A 20,302-nucleotide genomic window follows, 5' to 3' on the forward strand; every position below is an offset into this window, starting at 1 on the left:
CCCCACCATATACATAGACACCTCCGCTCCTCCACCGTCTTCTCGCTTGAGGTATGTACATTGGTGGGGAGCATTTGGGTTAAGTAAACAGAGCCACAACGAAATGTCGATAAATGCACAGACCGTGCATGAGCGAGAGAGCCCAGCTACACCGAGAGAGAAAAAGCACATGCATACATACATATGTATGTACATATGTACATACAATTTTACAGCTTTGAAAACTAAAATGTGTCTGGTTGTTTGTACATACATATGCAAGTACTTATGTACATGTGTGTGTACATATGTATGTATAAACATAGCTACATTAATTGAAATGCTGCAGTTATCGCAGTCGTTTTCCCCGTTGCCCCCCGACTTGTCTTGTTTTGGCTGCCAATTCACATGAATTTGTCATAAGGCTGATAAAAGAGAAGAAAGCCAAGTGAAAAAATAAAAAGAATGACCAAAGAGTTGATTTTTTTTGTAGCTTTTGTTAGCGCTTGGCAACCACATTGACAAGGGCGCGCGGGGGAAAAGCATGAACAAAAATTATTGTGGCACACTTAAGCGCAGCGCAGCGCTGACGCCAACGCCAACGCTGAGCCAGCGTCGCTGCGAAAAATTCCACTGCTGCGAGGCCAGGCCAGGCTACAAAGCTACAGCTACAAAGACACAGCGTTCCGTGTACATGGCCATTTGATTGTGCTTAGAAGTGCGCGCGCGCTCTAAAGAGAGAGAGAGACAGCTGGGTTTCGTTAAGAAGCTCTCTGCCCAACACAGTCACGTGTGCGGCCTGTGTGTATCTGTCCGCTGCATGTGTGTGTTGGCGAGCGGGCCTGAGTCAGCAGCAGCGCCATTAGTTTTTCTGCTTCTTCCCCGACTCTTTTGTAGCCCCACAGATACACACACAGGGCCATGGACACGACACACATACACTGCTCGAAAAACATAATTCTTCGCTTAGCCTCTGCGGAGGAGCCCGTTCGATTTGTCGCTTCTGAAATGTGTGCGCAGACCCCAGCGCTCCGCTCCTCAGCTACAACTAGATTTCTTTTTTCTTTTCTTTCTATTTTTCCCACAAGCCACACCAAGCCCCCCGTTGCACTTCCCTGCCCCATTGAATGTCCACACTCTCTGACCCAGTTTTCTAGGCCTGCACCGACACCGACCCAGCCGACTTGTCATCGGGCGCGCTGCTCTTGGCTTTCGCATGAACGGACGTCTCTGCTTCTCCAATGTTGCCACACTGCTGCTGCTGCTGCTGCTGCAGTGAGTCTTGTCTTCCAGCAGGCAAACCCTATGATTATGGCCAGTCCAATCTCATCTCGTTGTCCCCCTTTTGAAACAGAATCTCGTTAAATTGTAAAGGCAACGGAAATTACACCAAAACAAGAAGAACAACTCCCCCTCCCGCATTGGTCAATCGTTAACAGTTATGCCTACATATGCACATACATACATACATACATACATATGTACATACCTTTTCGATGAATGTTCTGCATTTGGTGACCCCGAAGCGCACTTTCTCTTCCGCCCAGAATCGATGACCAGCACGCGACAATCGATGTGCAGATATTCCATTACGCATCCCAGCACCCATTAGCATTAGTTAAGCGTTGCATGTGGAACCTTCAGTGCTCCTTGTGGGCCTTGATGGGAAACATAATTCAATCAGCCAGGCAGGGGATGCCGCTGTGCCGTGCCGTACCGTGCTGTGCATGCTGGGGGCCAACGGTAATTTCTAATTTAAGATGCGCTGCGCAGTGTTGCTCTATTTGCTGTTGTTCCAACCCAATTGCATTTGAAAAGTGCACAGGAGGGGTATGACGGGAAGGGGAAGGGGAAGGACTGGTAACTGGCTTGGCAACAGCAAATAAAAAATAAACTGGAGCGCATTTATGTATCCAACACATAGTGTGGCGCTCTGGGGTGGTACATCACTCCTTTGGCATAGATTCGCATAAATCTCCTTAGATTTATAACGACAGAAAGATGGCACAGATGGTGGGTCTTCCAGGCATTCTAGAGCCCCTACTCCTGTTTTTTGCACCTAACCAATTGGTTCTGTCATTGCAGTGAGTGAGTGAGTGAGTGAGGAGTGAGTGACTGGGTGACTGAGTGGTGATTGACTGATTGAGGTTGCCTGCCAGTTGCCATTTACGATTTACCGGTTTGCCGTTAATTGAATTCGCTTTCAGGTGGCAACCAGGAGCGAGAGCGAGTGCCAGAGATGGAGCTGAAGCTCCTTCACAGCATTCAGCAGGAGCATTCAGCAGGAAATTGCGCTGCTCTGGCAGATCGCAGCATGTGGAGCAGAACAGCCGATTGGCTTTGCCGTTCAATTAGAAGAAATTGGATTACCCCCGCCCCCGCCCACGCCCACGCCCAATCCCCGTTTCAAACTCATTTAACTGTGTTGCATTTTAATTGAATTTGTATCCCCAACACGACGCGACACGAGACGACACATCACATCATACACCGCCTCCTGCGCTACCTATGGCTGAACGTTGGCGTAGGGTCCAATGCCGGCGGCCCGACCCATCATGGCGGCAATGTTCGTCTGCTCGTAGTTGCCGCTAAAGAACTGAGCGAAGGGACCCGAGGCATAGACTGCCACATCGTCGCCACCATGGGACTCGGCGTCGAGCGGCACCAGGGTGGGATACTGGAAGTCCGTTTTGTCCGTCAGCTTCTCGGTAAGGTGTATCCGACCCTGGGCCTGATTGTAGGCGCTTTTGTAGCCGGGACCATTGGCGTAGGAGAGGATCGTGTAGGGCAGCTCATCGTCAGTGTCGTCCTCGGTCAGGCCAAGGATCTCCTGGTCGCGATACTAAGACAGACAGTCGAGAAGTTAGTTCAGAATCTAAGTCAGGAGAGGGGCAGAGCTCCACTCACCGGATACCCATTGATGGACATGGTGTGTGCGTGGTCTGCGGTGACCACGATCAGCGTGTCCTCCTCGGAGGTCATTTCGCGAGCCTTCTGCACAGCCTGAGCAAACTCGGCCGTGTCCTCGAGGGCGCGTCGGGCGTATGTGTCGTGGTGGGCCATGTCGATGCGGGCACCCTCCACGAACAGGAAGAAGCCCTTCTCGCTGCGCTGCAGCACGCGGATGGCCGCCTCCGTCAGCTCGCTCAGGGAGGGGTCCGCCAGCTGGCTGCGATTGCGCGCCCGATCGCCGTTGTACGGCAGATGGGAGCTGGCAAAGAGGCCCAGCAGATACTCCGTCTTGTCGAGATCCACCAGGCTGAGACCCTTGCGACTCCACACATAATTGGCCGAGACATTGGCCGCCCGCTTGTCCGCCAGCCACTCCTTGATGAGATGCCGTCCGTCGGTGCGGTAGCCCGGATATCCTTCCTCATCGTTGACCGTTGTGTTGATGAACTGCTGCCGTCCGCCGCCGAGCACCACCTTCAGGGCCTTGCCCACCCGCCCCTCCACCAGCTGACGGGCAATGTCCGGCGCCTGCTCGGGATCACAGGAGCGCTTCGTCACCTCCCAATCGTTCTCCCAGTTGCGGTCGGCGATGTGTGCATAGACACCCGCTGGAGAGGCGTGCGTCACCCTGGCTGTGGTCACGAGACCCGCATCCTTGCCCGCCTCCTGCGCCCACTGGGCGATGCCCTCCACCTGGTTCTCCACCTTGCCGGCGCCGTCGCAGCTGTACCGCGGCACGTTGGCATTGATGCCAATGGTGCCGTAGTTGCCCTTCACCCCGCCCAAGTAGGCGGTGGCCGTGCAGGCCGAGTCGGCCACCTGCCGATTGACGCAGTACGTCTTGGACAGGCCCGTGTGGGGGAACTGCTCGAAGTACACCTTCTCGGCACTGTCGCCGAGCAGATTCCGCGTGGCGGTCACCGTATGCACGGACATGCCGTCGCCCAGGAACAGGATCACATTCTTGGCCACATTCGTGTGCACCGCCTGCGTCTCGGCCAGCTTGGCGTGCAGCGTCTCCTGTGCCCTTGCCACCCAATACTCCGTCAGCAGCTCCTCCTCATGCTTGATGGGATGCGGCTCCCCGCTGCCCCACTTACGCTGATGATCTACAAACAGGAGCAGAATACGCGACCATAAATCGTTGTGGCTGGACACATCGAGGGGACTAGCTGTGAACTCTTATCACTTGGACGTGGCTTACCTCGCTGGGCACTGGCACTGGCGCTCAGCCAGACAGCGACGCCGCAGAGCAGCAGTAGAATCAATCCTCTGTCCATTCCGCCTATCCGTGTTGCCTCAGAGCCTCACTTGCTTGCGAGTTGCTTGGGTGCCAGAATTTGGCAATCGACTGAGCTGGATGGCCAGCACCAGCACCCAAATGACCACGGGCCACAGCCCTATCGGGCAGTATCAAGAGCTAAATCTAATCAGCTCAACCAAAAATAATCTAGCGTTTAAATCAAACCTTCATTTATGGCAGGGCTAAGAAATTCCCTGAAAAAAACAAGCACGTGCCTGGCCCCACCGTCTGAGACTCCGTCGCAGTTGCTTTGTGTAACCCTCAAGGATTGGCACTGGCAAGAAGCACTTCAAGGACTTTCTTGGGTTCATAATAAATGCCAGCAAATGGGCAAAGTTTACCTGAGGCTCCTCCAGCCAAGAGTGACTGCGGAACTGGAGCCATTCCCCTTCTACTCTGCCCTGACCACCGACCAATGCTTGACTTTTGGTCTTATAACATTTGCCGCGCATAAGAACGAAGAAAGAGGAAAGAAGTCTGCGAGTTGCATACTTTCGGGAATCCAAACCAAACCAAATCAAACCGATTCAAACACCAACCAGCTTCACCCTCAATTTATTTGCCAGAGGAAATCGCTAACTCTGAACTACATTATGGTATTGGCCAGCGCCACAATGGAGCCCGTGAACTTGATGACCTGCAAAGGGATTTTGGGATCACAGATGTGCTGGAGGAACTGCTGCGGAATACCCACCGCTGCGAAGACCGGCAGGGAGGGCGCAAAGAAGGGCACATCGACGGTGATGGGTCGCTGGGCGCGCAGGATAATCAAGTAGACACGCCGACGGGTCTCACGATCCCAGCCGTACCAGTCACTGCTGTACGCCGCCTCCCCCAAAGAGAGGCTCTGCAAGGAGAGACTTTCAGTTGGAAATTTGAAATTGGGAAACTTTGAGGGAGTACTCACCTCGGTGGACATCTCCGTGCCGCCATAGCAGTAGAGGAAAATGGCCGAGCTGACCGTGAACATGTACACCACATAGCGGATGATGTTGTAGCCCGAATACTAGGAGAGGATCGCTGATGCTTGGACAGAACTGCGAGCATTATGCTGATGATTACTCACCAGCAGGATATCTATGACACTGGTGGCTATCACCAGGCTGGCGGACACAAAGTGCACAAAAGTCGGTGCCGCCATGATCCCCGAGAAGCGGCGGACAATCCGCGCAATCTCATTGTGCCGATCGACAATATTGGCCAGCCGCCGACAGCACAGATCAAAGTCCCTGGGGGTGGCATCTGGAAAGTGTCAAAGGGGGGTGGGGTTCACATATGGATCTATGGGGGAGCCGCCTCGAGGGATACCCACTGTCCACGGACTTGAGGGAATCCTGCAGATCCACTCGTAGCGATCGCAGCAGAAAGGCCACATAAAGGGTGAAGCCAAAGAAGAAGCCGTCGGTGCCGGCAAAGGCGTAGACCGTCACCTGTCCGCTCCACGTGGAGTACAAGTAGAACAGCGGGAACCAAGGCATTCGATGTGCAAAGTCGGGGAACCTAGGAAGGCATCGATGAAAAAGGGGGAAGAACTGAAACCGGGAGGACGACGCACAGCATGCGGAAGGGCATATCAAACTTGAACTCGGCCAGGCCACGGGACCACATCTCCCACAGGGATCGCAGCACAAAGGCGCAGGTCGTGATGCTGCCCAGGGTGAAGACGAGCATGCCAAAGCGCGTGGCCGTGAGGTAGTAGCTCCTTCGCACTCCGTTCTTCCTGGGATCGCCTCGCTTAGCCTGCTGCTCCGTTAGCCTGCGGATGTGCTCCATGAGAGCGAACACCTCCTGGCGGCGCCACCACATCCAGGCCAGCTTGAAGAGCGTCGTGGCGCTGCAGGCCAGCGGACAGAAAGCATCCATGGCATCCACGGGACTGATCCGCAGATAGTGCCAGCCAAAGACGAGCTCCGCCTGGCAGCAGTGGGCCAAATTGACGACATTAAAGACCAGCCAGGCCAGCGAGATCCACGACTGGGACTTGGCATCGTCAAAGCGCAGACCCAGCAGCCCAAACGAGTATCTGGGCACGAAGAACAGGTGCTTTGCCAGCGGATAGTTGCGGTCCAGGAAACGCGGGTACATGTCTAATGGGACTTCATTCGGAGCGGCTCCCCTTTATAGCCACTCGTTTGCCTTTGTTTTGGTTGCTAATTGCTTAATTATTGTTTTCGCTCGCTTCGGCCAGGTGTCCTGTCCTGTCCTGTGCTGTGTTTAATAACAGGATTACAAAGCGTTTAATTGAGTGGGCGACCACCCAGCAATTATGTCATTATATGGCTGAGGCGACCGGATTGATTGGCGGTAATTGCTTTTGCCTTTGCCTGAGACTCCCTTGATCAAATTTGAATGGTGAATGAATCAATCAACCCGTCCAGTGGTTCCTTGAACGATTCTTTTGTTTGTTGTGCTGCATAAATGTGTGCCAAAAAGTGTCTCCAATTGAAGCTCCCCTTTTGGTCTTTTTGTCTTTTCAGCATAAATTCCCATACAGAAATTTGGGTATTCCGCTTTCTGGGTTGCCCCGGGAGGGAAGTTTGTTGAACTCCGAATGAACTCGTCGCCGCAATTCGAATTTCAAATCAGCTCCGCGATGTGGGTCAAGCAAGCAGCCAGAAACATTCTTTGTCCTCCTCCTCCTCCTCCTCCTCCGCCATGCTGGCCCGAGATTTGCCATTTCCATAAGGTTTGTCCACAGATTTATGTTGATGCATGCAACACGGATCGGACGGATGGGATGGGGATAGGGGGGTGGGGGGATGGGGGATACATCACTTTTAATTGAGTTCTTCCCTGGGCTCACGTTGCGTATGAGCAATCAGCAGAGTGTGGCTGGCTCCAGTTTTCAGTATTGATTTCCACGCAAGAAGTTTTGATTACATTTTGGCCAGCCAAGCAGGATGGGACGGTGCGGGTGCGGGGGGGTTGGAAGCTCCTCTGCCAGTGGAAACAGCTACCCTCAAAATGGCAATGGGGCGCCCAAGCTGATATCATCGCATCCATCCCCCAAACGGCTCCAAACGGGCAACCACCACCCTCCCCCAACAGGCAGAGCAGCCGTTCAACAAAGGTGACCCCGACACACCCTGTTGTTTGGGGCAGAGCGTAAGCTTACGTAAGCGCCAGCCCACCCTCCCAGTGGGGAGAGCAGCGGAAGGGAAACTGAGAGCTTTTCACTGGAAGGCCCTAAGCCAAGGAGAACATTTTCTTTTCACATTTCTTCGCCTCTGCTGTTGGAGTGGAACCTGATCCTGCACGAGGGAGAGAGGGAGGGAGGGAGGGAGGCAGGGAGGCAGGGTAGCTGGCCAGCAGCAAGTGGAAAATCAAGGAGTGCCAGCTGGAAGGCGAGGAAAGGAGGCCAACGTGTCAGCGAGTCAGCGAGTCGGTCGCTCGTCGCTCGTCGCCAAAAACAGTTGCAGAACCCGACCGAAAAAACCAGTTTTCCCACTCAACACAGACACAAAAACACACACACACACATACTCTGTGCTCTGTGCTTGTGCCCCACTTTCGGATGACGCTGTGGAAAATGAATTCGAGTTTTCCTCATTGGGTGAAAGGTGCAGTGGGCCCGAGAGGGAGCGAAGCGGAGCGGAGCGTGTTGGGAGCCCCACCGAAACAGGTTGATTTTCCTGCTGACGCCGCTGGCCATTAGCCAAATGGGATTTCGCACGCTTCCTGCGTCCCGTGGCCGTGGTTGGTAGGTCTTACGGCTCGGATGCGTTTGCCGCACGTCATGGCACAGTTGGATGTCGGCCATGTACGGCCATGGATGGGAGGATTGTGGATCTCGACATCATCATTAATTATTGAAACACAACCCGGCCGGTCGGTCGGTCGGTCAGTTGGTCGGTCAGTTGGTCGGTCGGCCGCTGCGCTTCCTGACAACCTGCTCGGGATGTCCACACTCAATTGTGTGTTGCCGACTCGAGGGAAGCGCTCAAGGGAGCAGAGATCTGTCAATGGACATGTCTGGCTCTAGACAAGGAGACCAGTGAATGATTTAGATGCATGATGGGAACAAAGGAAGGCTTTAATGACTGCAGCTGGCTCTTCCATGAGCACTCTGGGATTGCCAATAAAGTGTATCCGCTGGGACGGCAATCATTTGGTGGGACTATCTGTCTATCTACATATTAGCTCCTCCATTGGCTGCATTTTTCTCTCCTTTGTTAATTCACAAAGCGGCGTTAATTATAATTAAAAGAGCCAAACTAATAAATGAACCAATCTATGAGTATGAGTTTCATGTCGGGCTATATGCTGGCATTAGATCTATCTTATGTATACGAATGCGAACAAGTACCATGTATAGTTCCATGCACATATGTATAGCATATTTGTACATATGTACATATGCTCACATGGCCACAGATCGAGCGTGACACAATACAATTTGTGGCGCTTTGTTCTAAGCGCTTGAAACTCTTCGTTTCTAGCCCCACCCTGTCCCCAGTACCCTGTACCCCGCCCCGTAGCCCCTGCCCATGCTACCCGTTGGACAGACGTGACATAAGCTAAATTGTTTTAAATTTTGTTGAATCGCCTTCTCACTGCTGCTGGGGGATAAATTGAAACCGCTTGGCCTGTCATGTGTGGCACAGGCAGAGGCACACTCGGAGCAGTGCAGCAAACTGTGGCGCTGCGGTTGTGCAGGAACGAACGTGGTTGGGTTGGGTTGTGTTAGCTTAGCCAGAGATCTTTAAACTAATGGACTGCGGCACACTCAGTTAGTCAGTCAGTCAGTCAGTCAGTCAGTCGGTGCGGTCAATAGTGCACACGATAATTGTCGATTGAGAATGGAGCTGTCAGCTGACGGGGAAACGAGATACAAAGTACTTCCCCCAGACCCAACTGCTTAATGACAATTAGCAATGGATCGATGATGCTGCGAGCTTCGGGGTTTGAATTACATTCGCTTCCCCTTTAGCTAAAGAGTCAATCTTCCCACGCACAAGCCATGAACAGTGATGACATACCAGGTACCCCTCATAGATGGGACTCTCAAGTGGAAAGTCATTCCGAACCGAAGATATGTCCACATCTGTATCTAGGATAGGGGTTTACAACTATGTACCAATCTATTCCCAGAATGGACGACTAAAAACTAAAGAGAGAGCTCCAAGACAAGCTTGTGAGTCAAACAAAGCTAACCGAACGAAGCATTGTATTTCTGCTCACAAAAAAACACATTCATCACGCACACACAGATGGAAGAGCACTAGAATATGAGACTTTGGGTGAAGTGAAGTGCGGCTCGGCTCGGGGCTGGTCTTTGCTGGGCTCGGATTCAGAATCCGAGACTTAAGCTGAATCCAAATTCGAAACTCGCTGCCTTCAAGGCTAACTTCTTGTTAAATGCCAAAATGCGAGCCCAAGCAGCCAGCCGCAGCTACAACAAAAATGTGTGGCAAGCAGTGGCCGAGGGACAGGATTATGCTCGTAATTACAGCTCTTCCAAAGATCAAATGCGACAGCCATTAGGATGTGGAGAGAGGGTCGGCATCAATATGGGAACTGTGGCGCTGGAGCTTGATCTGGAGCCACATGTGCTGACGCTTCCAGTGGCAACGGCGTCAAAGTCGAATATCGCTTGTAAAACTAGCTTCGACAGATCGCCGCCAAATGCAAGATGGCGTCATTCGTGGTGTACAACGGTAGAGCGAAGCGGTGGAGCAGCGTGAGGGGAATGCCGCTGCTAATGAGTAGCAAGTCAGCTTAGACGATAAAACATATAATACATACGTATGTACATACATATGTACATATCTATGTACATATATAAGAGATGTTTGTCTGTTTACTTGAGAGTTGTCTGCCTGTGCTCTTGGCTCCCAAGGTCATCTTCTGTTGCAGGCATTAGAAACAAACTCCGAGCCGAGCCGAGCCGAGCTGTAGTTTTGAATGCAAAACGTATTATTTAGTGCTTTGTTAGTAATACTAATATCCCGTCTGTGGTTGTGCTGTCGGCAAACTCCATAGCTTCAAGGCAGCCAACGCAATTACTTGGATCTTTTCTTGATAGCTGGGTTATATCTACTCATTGTGAACATGCCACATTCTAACTGGAATGACACGCTGTCCGTTTGTCCCGCCCGCCCGCTCCCTCCAGCTCGGCGACTATGCAAATACATGTTTCCAGCCGAATGCCTCGGGTAATGAGCAGGGGCAGCGCCAGGGGCGCACACCTGAACCCAACCCACCCGTCCTTCATCACCCGCCCTCCTACGCGCTCAGAAAAACCAATTTATATAATTTTTGCGTTGGAAAAAGTTGCATCACCAGGGGCAATTGCAGTTTTTATTTTAGTTTTTAGCATCTCTTAGTCATTTCATCTTAATTATATTTTTGACGAATGCGAATGGGAAAAAGTCCCATGACACACGACGACTGCCGCCGTGCCGTTACACTCATGCAAATGTAAAATGGCTGGGCTGGGCATTTGAAAGTCCAATTCTCTTTCCAGTTCCCATAGTGAATCATACGATAGAGGGCAAACTTGATTTCTTCTTTACCAAAAACTAGAAATATTATTCACGCTCACACACGGGCATGTATGCAGACCTCCTCATGCGTGTTTACGTAAGTTTCGCTTTTGTTGTATTCCTCTTGCCCATTCATTGTACAGTTTCATTTCGAGTCTCTCCGTTTCTCTCGTTCCGTTTCATGCAGCCCCGTACATATCATTGACTGACTTAGCAACAGACAGCCAGAACAACAGTCGTAACGGTTTGATGTCCGTTCCCGCTGCGTCCCTTCCTGTGACGATACGTTTCGTGGAAGAGCAAAGCACACAACGAAACATATTTGAGGGAGCTTCGAAAATTGTGTGTGCGTGCTTGCGTGCGACAGAGCTAGAAATATGAACGATGCGTGCGGAATGGAACGATGAAACGTGTAATGAAGTCATGTAGTAGCTCACAGTTCACTGGAAAGTGCCAACGAACATTTTCTTTTCCTATTGAGCGCTGTTGGAAGAGAGCATTTATTTATTTCAATTACATAGAAAAGGCAGCTTATGAATATAGAGGCACTCTGGATTAACAACTATTATTAACTATGGCAGGGACGGGCACTTTGGTCGGTTCAACATGTTGATACGCCCGCAATTTGTATAGGAGAGAGAAAAAGACTGACTACTTCAAAAGCACAGTGAGTCCCCGTCTCGCTCCCACATGAATGCAGTACGTTGATAGAAGGTTGAACCTAAACCCACCGCGCACTCCGCGGAGGCGTGTAAAGACTTGTAAAACAATTGCAGAAGCGCGAGAGACGCGAGCGGAAAAAAATTCCATTAGATTTGGTGTCGTCGTTGTCGCGGCGACAGCAGCGGAGAAAACGCGGCCAACTCGGTTCGGTGTGCAGCTACAAATGAACGAAAGCTGCAAAATGCCGACTGAAACTTAACGACGACAAAGCAAACTCGACGAACGCGAAAGCGTTGTTCGTTTAGTGAGATTCGCGCGCGCGCCTTTGTCATCGTGTGTGCGTGTGTTCGTGTCTATGCGCGAATGTGTTGGTTGTTCCATAAAAAATATGACGTTGACAGAGCTTTTTCCCCTCTCTCTCTCTCTCGCTCTTTTCCGCTCTCACTCGATGAATTTGGGTGAAAAAAGTATGTAGACATGTGTATTTTTTTTCCGACTTGCCATGTCTTTCGACACTTAAAGCACACTCACACATACAAACAGACCCTTAGAAACAGGGCGACGCGGCTGCCAGAGCAGGACAGCATCGCATTTTCGCTATACTTTGCGCTACTTGGAAGTTGCGTAATAGGCGAAAAGAAGGAGAGAAATGTGTCATCCAGTTGCCGCGTATTTGTGGCTAGTTCCTGCTTCCATCTCCCTCTTTTTTGGTTCCATACTTTTTATATTATCGCTGTTTACGTAATCCGCGTTTTTTTTTTCTTCGTGTTTTATATTCCGTTCCGCGTTTCTATTTTTTCTGGCTTTCCCACATGATTTATTGTTCCAGGCAAAGTTCACTGGGGGGAAAAAACCACCACCAAGAAACGGTCCGGTCTCCGTCTCGCCACTGTTTGCCGACTATTTTCGACGTTAGCAACAGCGTGTTTTATTCTTGCTTTCGGTCTCTCTTTTATGTGTGTTCTCCTTTTGTTGCTTTTCCGTTTCACTTGGGGTTGGGATGGGATGGGATTTGGGACCAGAAAGGCGCACAAGCGTTGAGCGAACCGCACTGCGCAACGCGAGGCGCACGAATAAAACACAGAATAGAAAAACGCGTGTAAAGTGCTTTGTGCGGCGGCCGTCGTCGGCTACAAGCAGCGGCGCGACGCGGCCACAAAACCAGTTTTATATATGTAGACCCGCGCGCGCAAGTACAGTGTATATAAGCGTGTACATATGCATACATATGCCTGCTCTGCCTGTGGTGTGAGTGAGAGCGAGCACTTTGAAGCTTTTGCAATTGTACATGGCCGTTTCGGCTTGGCTGTGTGTGTGTGGGCTTGCTTTGTCGCTGACACACATTCAAGTTGCTGTTCACTTTTTTTCTGTCGTCGTTTCCTTTTCCACATAAATGTGGTGCCTGTAGTATTGCAGCTTTGTGGCGCGGCGCACTTTGGCTGAAATTTTCCGCCTTTCGATCGAAACACAATGGATTTTCAAGCACGTAACCATGTAAAACCGCTAACTCTGTGCCAAGATAAATTACAGAAGATACGATTTTTTTTCCCCCCCGGAGGGGAGGGGGGGGTTGGGGCTGGGATATTGTAAAATCAAAAATCCAATTAGAAATCAGTATGATGTGTTGGCTAAAGAAAGTCTCTGATTCTTTTTTGTTGCACGGAACTTTTCTTTACATACATATGTACATACATATGTACTTCTGCGAAAAAGTGTGTCATCACTTTGCACAACTAGAAAACTTGTTATACACACACACACACACACACACACATAAAGTCTTTTATAGATACTTATGTATATGTTTTTACAAACAGCGGCTGCACTTCCTCTTGTTCTTGTTCTCCTTCTTTTTCCAAGCAACAGACAACTACAACTACAGGGACAACATTTTTGTTATGCTTCGACGAGTGCCAACTAGAAACAGAAAACTGGGTTATTGGCGCAATTGCGCGCGCGAATCTTCAACTCTCTCGCTCTCTCTCTCTTCTCCCACTCTACTCCCCCTGCACATCATTGATCACATTCTCCCTTTCTTGCTGCAATTCCACCTTGGCACGCGAAGCTGCAGCAGCCAAGTTGTATGTTTGTAGGGTGAGGCCTTAGCCGTCTTACATGTTTCCAATTAACTTTGCCTCACCTTATATAAATTCGCCATGGCTGCCTGCTTTTTGCTTATTTTTTTGTTGCCTAGCAACGTTGTGAGGGGGCAGAGGGAAGATGGGGGCTGAAATTGCATCAAATGACTAATTGTGTGTTTGCTTTTTGCTGATGACGACATCAAAAGAAAACCAAACCAGTTCGAAAGTGAAACAAATTTTTGGCGATGACGCCACAGCTGCTCTTGCTGCTACTTTGTTGCTCTTTCTTTTATTGCGTTTTATGTTTTATGCTTGGGCATAAATATCCACACGAACACGATCGAAAGCTAAAAAGAGAGACGCAGCCATCACACAAACACACAACCGAGCTGACCAGAGCTTCCTACACTCCTCTTTTCTTTGCTTTGATCTCTTTCTCTGTGACTGTGTCTGTCTCTCTCTTTCATATGGAACGTGTGTTGCATGTGATTCCATTTAATTTTCGTCTTTTGCTCTTTTCTGTTTACGTTTACCACAAAACAGAAACAAAACATGTATTATTTTTTTGGTTAAAAGTTAATGCGCTCCAGGCACGAATCTGTAGGTACTTCTCCATCTGTGAAGCTCTTGACCATACAATCTTTCAATTACAATCTACACGCACAAATGGACTGACAACTTTCCCATGGCTACATGCTTTTGAAATCATTGAAAGAAATGCTGAGGAAGGGAACGAATATCTTCCATTTAAATGTTTAGAACATGTACATATGTATGTAAGTATCTACTCTAGACTTCAACTCTAATTGTTTATTTTTTGGTTCCACTCTAATCAGAAATGTGTTTGATGCCTTGAAATTAAATCACTTTTGATCCGCCTTGCAAGTTGAGCTTTTGAACTTTAAATTCCAATACATATGGGAAGAACTGGAAAACCTTGAATAACCCACTCAGATGACTAATTAGAGAGCCTCTGTATAGAGATCGATGGGAATAGATCGCTTCTCAGCGATAGAGTAAAGCTTTTGTTGCTTAATTTTATACAATTACTTATGTAGCTTTCGCATGGCCATTAACATTTAATGGGCCCGATTAGAGGCAACATCTGGCAGCGCTCCAAAGTGGACTTTACACGTTCACATTACGTTACTTACTTATTCAAGAATCTCCAGCAACTGTCGATTCCGATTTTGTTGATAAGGAATAGTATCTATCGCGCGCTCTTTCCCTCTCAAAGTAACACTGAGACATATGGAAAGTATTGGAATTAGGTGCAGAAACTAACGCGCGTCTATTGCCAGCGAACAGCGAATAAAGATTGGCGAATTGACTCCGCTTCGGTTTTTGTTTCTGTCTCTGCTGCTCTGCTTCTGTTCTGCCCTGGCGCAGTTTCATCGAAAATTGCTTCTATGTACACGCGGAAACATACACACACAGTCACGGCCCTGCCTGCTCATAAAACTGTATATACAACTTTGTATTTAAGCTTTTTCATATACTATGTCATGCACAAGGGGGTTGGGGGTGTGCCTGTGTAGGTCAAACAGCTTCGACGTCAGCGAAGCAATGCCGTAAGCGTTTAGTCCCCAGAATGTCTGCAGCATCGTTAAAGAGATTGGTTGGGACGGGGGAGATACAAACGGAGGGAGAGATCCTCTGATGTCGCTTGAAACTGCGTTTCAACTCCTGGTCGTTGGGTTGGGGCGGGAGTGGGAGAAGTGCGCAGGAAAGCCAGCCAGCTGCTGCTGCTGCTGACTGCGCAGCGTTGATAAGGAGAACGAGAAGAAGAAGCAGTCACTTCCAGCTCAGAGAATTTTCGCTCCTACTTCCGCAATGGAATTGATTGGAAGGCATGGCCTGGTCTGGTCTGGCTGCCTTTATCAGTCGTTTACTGGAACCGAGCTGAATTTTTGTCAAACAAATGCCGATGCATGTGCGCCCCTCTGAACAAGCAACCATTTTTATATGGGCTTTTTCCCGCCGCCTCAAACCATGTCTGGATGTCGGACCCGGACCACTGCGCACATTTTTCTACTGCGCATGTTTTTGCTGTTGCTTTTGTGCCACCTTTGCGTCCTGCATACGAGGGGGAAAGTTTCATTGTTTCCTTAGTTTATTTTCTTACCTGAGAGTGAAGGAATTTTTTATTAGAATGATAACTTTGCCTTGAGTTGGGTGCTGTGGCAACGGTTCCATTTGCTGCATCTCACATTCGGTTTCTCTCGAGAATGCAATTGCCAATGGAAATCTGAACCGGTTAGCATGCCTCTTGCCTGGAACTCGACGGTGCGAAAATGTTTCAAATGGGTCAAAAAGTGACTTGATCGTTCCAGTTCAAAATGTTGGATTAGGGATAGGGGTAATCAATACGTTGCATAAAGCGAAGACCCATTATAGTGATATTTGTGGGGAACATAGAAAAAACATATGAATGTACATATGTACATACATACATATGTATGTACATATGTATGCATTTACATACATATGAATATTTGTATGTACATATGTATGTACATGTATAAGGGTCAAGGTCGGATCGGACGAACATACATACATATATGTATGTATATGTATGTACGTAAATACATATTTATGTACAGTTTCATAAATACATATTTATTTACATATGTACATCAAGTCACACACAAATGCATAAATGACTTCTTAGAATCCACATTTTAAAAAACGATATCCTCCCAAAGGGGATTCCTTTTCGAGTGTAATCAATGCATTTCTGCTTATCATATTTTAGTCTTATTAATTGGTGTATTTTTCCTCCTGGCAACGGAACACAATTTGCGCTTAATTGAAACCCAAATACCTGACGATAATTAGAAGGTCTTAATGCTTGAGTTACGAATTTGGATTTCGATTTGTGGTTAGGGTATTGGGTTTTCACATCAGTGAGCTCCTTATTGGGTTTGGGAAATGTGCTGGGTGTCATGTCCAGGTAGGGATTGCGAAAACTGTAAACCGAAACTCTGTGGAGGGATGTGGGACAAGTAGGAGGTCGTTTTCTGAGCATTTCCCCTACCCCATGTGCTATATCCATATCCGCGCCATTACATGGAATTTCCATTTGACAGAGATTCTCCTCTTTCCCTCCTCTGATACTAAGTGTTGGGTTCCGAGTGTGTGTGTGTGTTTGCGTTAATGAAGGCATTTCGAGCTAAACAAGTTGCAGTCCCGTCCCTCTTGAAAGGAAACCGAAAGAAACTTCCACTCCGGAAAGTCGTAGCCCAAAAAAAAATACAGAGAGAAAGAGAAAATGAAATGAGACAGCGACAAGTAAACAAAAAGAGAACCAGAAAGAAAGAGGGATGTAGAGAATGAGGGAGCGGAGAAAGAAAAACATTTACAAAAGCGGAGTCCATTGAACCCTAGCGTTGGTGGCTACTTACGAGCCACGACGACGGCAGAAGATGATGATGACGACGCATCCCATGGATGTTGATGACGTCTTGAGGTTGCATTTTTGATCAGGCTGCACATGAACAATGCGAGAGGAGAGGCAAGACAAGAGAAACCAAACAAACCAAAAAGAAATGGAGAGAAATGTCAACTTCACTTCAGACCTCCACAGGCTGCAAAGAGCTTATGTTCTACTGTACTTAGAATAATAATTAAAAGTCAATGAAGCTTGCCTACTGGAACAAACATTCGATCAGCAGCAGTTGAAGAAATAGTTAGTGGTTGTGGTAGTCAGTAACTATCAGAATGTAGAGTACCAAGCGATCGACGTTGTCTGGTGTTATTGATGCCAAGTCCGCCCCGCTTAGTTAGTGCGAATATTTATCAATAAACAACAAGTCTATGTATGCACACGTTTGTATGTACATATGTACGTATATGGCATGCAACGGCCACAACAAACATTACGAATACATACTGTGCAAACATTTACATAAATACATTCATACAGGCATACATACATACTATGTACATACATACATACATACATACATAGGTACGTATGGCATTCGTTGAGTTGAGTTGCTTGGCAAGCAGCGCAGCAGCTGACGAGCGACTACGAAACGACGAAACAAACGATGAAGAATAAAACGCGAAAACAACGAAACGATGAAACTGACTGTACATACAGTACATAAACATACACACAAAATACAAACGTGTGTGAGCGACGAACGAGAGTATGCGTGTGTGTGCGAGTGTTTGCTCTATGGCCCGGCACAAGGTGGAGAGGTAGAGGTACAGACACAGACGCGCCTGTTGCAAAATTCATTCTTGCGCTCTCATTCGTGACGAAAGGATGTACGCCCGGCTGTAGCCCGTATGAATCTACATCCGTACATTCCTTGCGCAGGGCAAAGGCAGACAGTAACATTCTCCACACACACACCCACAGCAACACAGTTGGAAATGGCCAAGGAGCAAGAATACGAGGAGCTGCGCGAGCTGCTGCAATCATGGGATGTTGCCGATCTCCTTCCACACTTGCAAGGTGACAAACCAAGAGAGCACTAGAGAGCGCTTTCGAGGAGACGAGGAGACGCAATAGCGTGTTTAACTGTAACATTAACTGTAACTGTAACATTTTTCCGCCTCTCTCTAACATTCACAGATGAAGCCATCAATGTGGACGAACTGCAGATGATTAAACGGCATCACCTGGCTGAGCTTCTGAGCAACTTTCGCTTCGGGACCCGCATACGCTTCGAGCATCACCTGGAGCGCTGGCGGCGCTGGCTAAACGTGCCGCTCCAGGGTATACAGGGACAGAGTCAAACGCATTGCCAGGGTTGTCGTTGCGCGGAGTCGGCAGCACCGTCCATTATCTGCCAACCCCAGATAGGCGGGCAGTCGGACAGCGTCGGGGACAGTGGCAAGTCCGATGATCTGGCTAAGACACTGCCGTCTGAGCCACTCGTCTCACTTACCGATCCCAGCGAGGCAGTACAAGCGACCTTCCACATGCCCATGCAGTCCCAGTTGGAGCCCAGCGAGATCCTGAGTTCGACGCTTGTCACCAACGTGAAGGAGGAGGACAGCGGCGACCAAGTGCCGGGCGAGGATCATGTGGTTACTGTTCTGGGCATCCTGCAGGCTAGCGGAATGAAAAGCCAGTCGCTGCTCGAACGCCTGGGCCAGCAGGAGGCTCTAGATGCAGTGCAGCGGTTGCTGCTAATCCAGCTTATATGCAGCTACTATGAGGACAACCAGCTGCACCTGACGCTGCAACGTAGCCACCTTTTGGAGCGCGAGATCCTGCAACTGTTCCCCAAGGAGCAGCTGCACTATTACCGAACCGAACGCCGTGGCAAGATCTACGTGCGGTTCACCAACATGAAACGGAACAAGAGAGTCAACTCTTCGCGTCAGGAACTGAAACGGAGGCGCGAGGATCTGCTCAAGCCGCCGGCCCACGTTTACGCTACTGATCTCGGACCAAAGGGCGAGAACTTTACGGCCGAAACTGCCTTCAGTCCCGAAAGATCTGATTGACAGCCCCCATATTCCGCTCTAAGTTGATTATTTCTAAGCTAAATGTATCTCGTGTGTGATACAGTGAGGGCTCTCCTGAGCGGACACTACTAGACCAGGTTTTGCCAAGTGATGGGATGTGTTCATACATTAGGTTGAACTGTTTTGTAGGTGTCCGCCCAAAAGAGCTTTCCTTGTACATAATTATTCCTGTGTATATGTATGCCTGTTTTCTCTTCTGTATGCTCTCTTAACTACATATGTAGGGTATTTGTGGGTCGACCCGATCCCTGTTGACTGACGAAAATAAATCAAAACTGATTTTGGACATTCGCAAGTAGCAGTCGTCTCCTTTGCTTTTTGGGTGAACCTTTGGGTAGATGCAACTCTGCGCGGCCACGGTGATGGGCGAGAGAAAAGGTGATTACATCAGCAAGTAAAAATAGCCAACGGCCGTGTTAACAACCGTCGAGCAATTTGCTGACTCGCTCTAAAACGCGGCCACAACTACACTACTTTCCCGATTGTAGTTTTCGTCAATTAAATCCACTCATCATGATGATGATGTGGCCTCTGGCTGTCTGGGTGGGAGTGTTTAGGGGCGTTTCACTTGAAACTAATTAATTAAGTTGCTCGCTTTTCTTCCCTTTGCCTTTTTTTTGTGGTTCTAGTTTGCTTGTTTCATGTTCAGTGCTAATTGACTTTATCAGTGTCGCCGCGACACAGAGCAAACGAAACTATCTCAAAAGCCCCCACCATCACCCGACCAGGCCAGGCCAGATATCAGGCAGTGTTATCAGCCGGGAGACTCCATGGTAATTGCCTTTCGGTGGGGCGATTCATTTTCACATTTTTTGCATTGTTCCATGCTGCATTCCAATAAGTATTATTTGTTCTACTAGCTGCTAGTGGATACTGATGTACTTGTGTATGTATGCATCTGCTGTGTGTACCTGCGTATGTAGCTAGTAAATAGGTCGCTGGCAACTGGCGACAAAGCGACAGAGCCACACAAGCTACAAACTAGTTTATTTGTTGCTTCCCCCAGCGACACGCTACACACAATATACATACATACATACATTGTACATACATACATATGCCTGTGTTCGTGTTCAAGTTTCGATAAGCTGTAAAAGCTCTTGCAGCTTATGTACTTTTTTTCTCTGTAACAGCGAAACATATGGTTGTATGTATACATATGGACATACATAAATACATACATATGTACATTTGTACATATATGTACATGATATTTTAATTGTTCGTTTGCCCAATGTACACATTTTGAATTAATAACGCTGATCAAAGTTGGTTGTTCCACAGCTGTTAAATTGTTCAGTTGTAGTTGTCGCGGTGGTACAGTAGTGGGGAAAGTAGTTACACGTGTCGTG

The 20,302-nt window shown here is 48.6% G+C and overlaps 4 protein-coding genes across 4 annotated transcripts in view; 1 reads left to right on the forward strand and 3 right to left on the reverse strand.

The window, feature by feature from the left end:
- Positions 1-2,422: 2,422 nt before the first annotated feature.
- Positions 2,423-4,290, reverse strand: LOC117890918 (membrane-bound alkaline phosphatase). Its single transcript, XM_034796046.1, has 3 exons — positions 4,136-4,290; positions 2,887-4,040; positions 2,423-2,821 (listed from the first exon to the last, which is right to left on the reverse strand). The coding sequence occupies exons 1-3, from the start codon at positions 4,209-4,211 to the stop codon at positions 2,486-2,488; spliced, it is 1,566 nt and encodes a 521-aa protein (XP_034651937.1). The 5' UTR covers positions 4,212-4,290; the 3' UTR covers positions 2,423-2,485.
- A 530-nt stretch (positions 4,291-4,820) lies between these two features.
- Positions 4,821-6,352, reverse strand: LOC117890920 (odorant receptor 45b). Its single transcript, XM_034796050.1, has 6 exons — positions 5,790-6,352; positions 5,547-5,734; positions 5,301-5,476; positions 5,142-5,240; positions 4,929-5,081; positions 4,821-4,871 (listed from the first exon to the last, which is right to left on the reverse strand). Exons 1-6 carry the CDS (start codon positions 6,317-6,319, stop codon positions 4,821-4,823), a joined length of 1,197 nt encoding a protein of 398 aa, XP_034651941.1. The 5' UTR covers positions 6,320-6,352.
- Positions 6,353-12,736: 6,384 nt separating this feature from the next.
- Positions 12,737-20,302, reverse strand: part of LOC117890916 (matrix metalloproteinase-14) — a 30,350-nt gene continuing 22,784 nt past the window's right edge. Inside the window, exons 7-8 of the mRNA XM_034796040.1 lie at positions 13,083-13,093; positions 12,737-12,749 (exon numbers count right to left, since the gene is read on the reverse strand). The gene's annotated coding sequence lies outside the window, so the exon portion shown is untranslated. The remainder of the gene's footprint in view (positions 12,750-13,082; positions 13,094-20,302) is intronic.
- On the forward strand, positions 17,604-19,248 carry LOC117890921. Its single transcript, XM_034796051.1, has 2 exons — positions 17,604-17,928; positions 18,049-19,248. The coding sequence occupies exons 1-2, from the start codon at positions 17,760-17,762 to the stop codon at positions 18,927-18,929; spliced, it is 1,050 nt and encodes a 349-aa protein (XP_034651942.1). The 5' UTR covers positions 17,604-17,759; the 3' UTR covers positions 18,930-19,248.

The sequence above is a fragment of the Drosophila subobscura genome, chromosome E (assembly GCF_008121235.1).
Source record: "Drosophila subobscura isolate 14011-0131.10 chromosome E, UCBerk_Dsub_1.0, whole genome shotgun sequence".
In the NCBI taxonomy this organism is placed as follows: Eukaryota; Metazoa; Arthropoda; class Insecta; order Diptera; family Drosophilidae; genus Drosophila; species Drosophila subobscura.

What these genes read in the sequence shown, in the direction of transcription:
- LOC117890918 (XM_034796046.1), bottom strand. Translation starts at nt 4,211, where the DNA reads ATGGACAGAGGATTGATTCTACTGCTGCTCTGCGGCGTCGCTGTCTGG. An exon ending in CAGTGCCAGTGCCCAGCGAG is followed by an intron (nt 4,041 to 4,135) that starts GTAAGCCACGTC and finishes TCCTGTTTGTAG; the next exon opens with ATCATCAGCGTAAGTGGGGC. An exon ending in TGTCCATCAATGGGTATCCG is followed by an intron (nt 2,822 to 2,886) that starts GTGAGTGGAGCT and finishes TGTCTGTCTTAG; the next exon opens with TATCGCGACCAGGAGATCCT.
- LOC117890920 (XM_034796050.1), bottom strand. Translation starts at nt 6,319, where the DNA reads ATGTACCCGCGTTTCCTGGACCGCAACTATCCGCTGGCAAAGCACCTG. An exon ending in TTCCCTCAAGTCCGTGGACA is followed by an intron (nt 5,477 to 5,546) that starts GTGGGTATCCCT and finishes GACACTTTCCAG; the next exon opens with ATGCCACCCCCAGGGACTTT. An exon ending in CCCTGCCGGTCTTCGCAGCG is followed by an intron (nt 4,872 to 4,928) that starts GTGGGTATTCCG and finishes ATCCCTTTGCAG; the next exon opens with GTCATCAAGTTCACGGGCTC.
- LOC117890921 (XM_034796051.1), top strand. Translation starts at nt 17,760, where the DNA reads ATGAATCTACATCCGTACATTCCTTGCGCAGGGCAAAGGCAGACAGTA. An exon ending in TCTCCTTCCACACTTGCAAG is followed by an intron (nt 17,929 to 18,048) that starts GTGACAAACCAA and finishes TAACATTCACAG; the next exon opens with ATGAAGCCATCAATGTGGAC.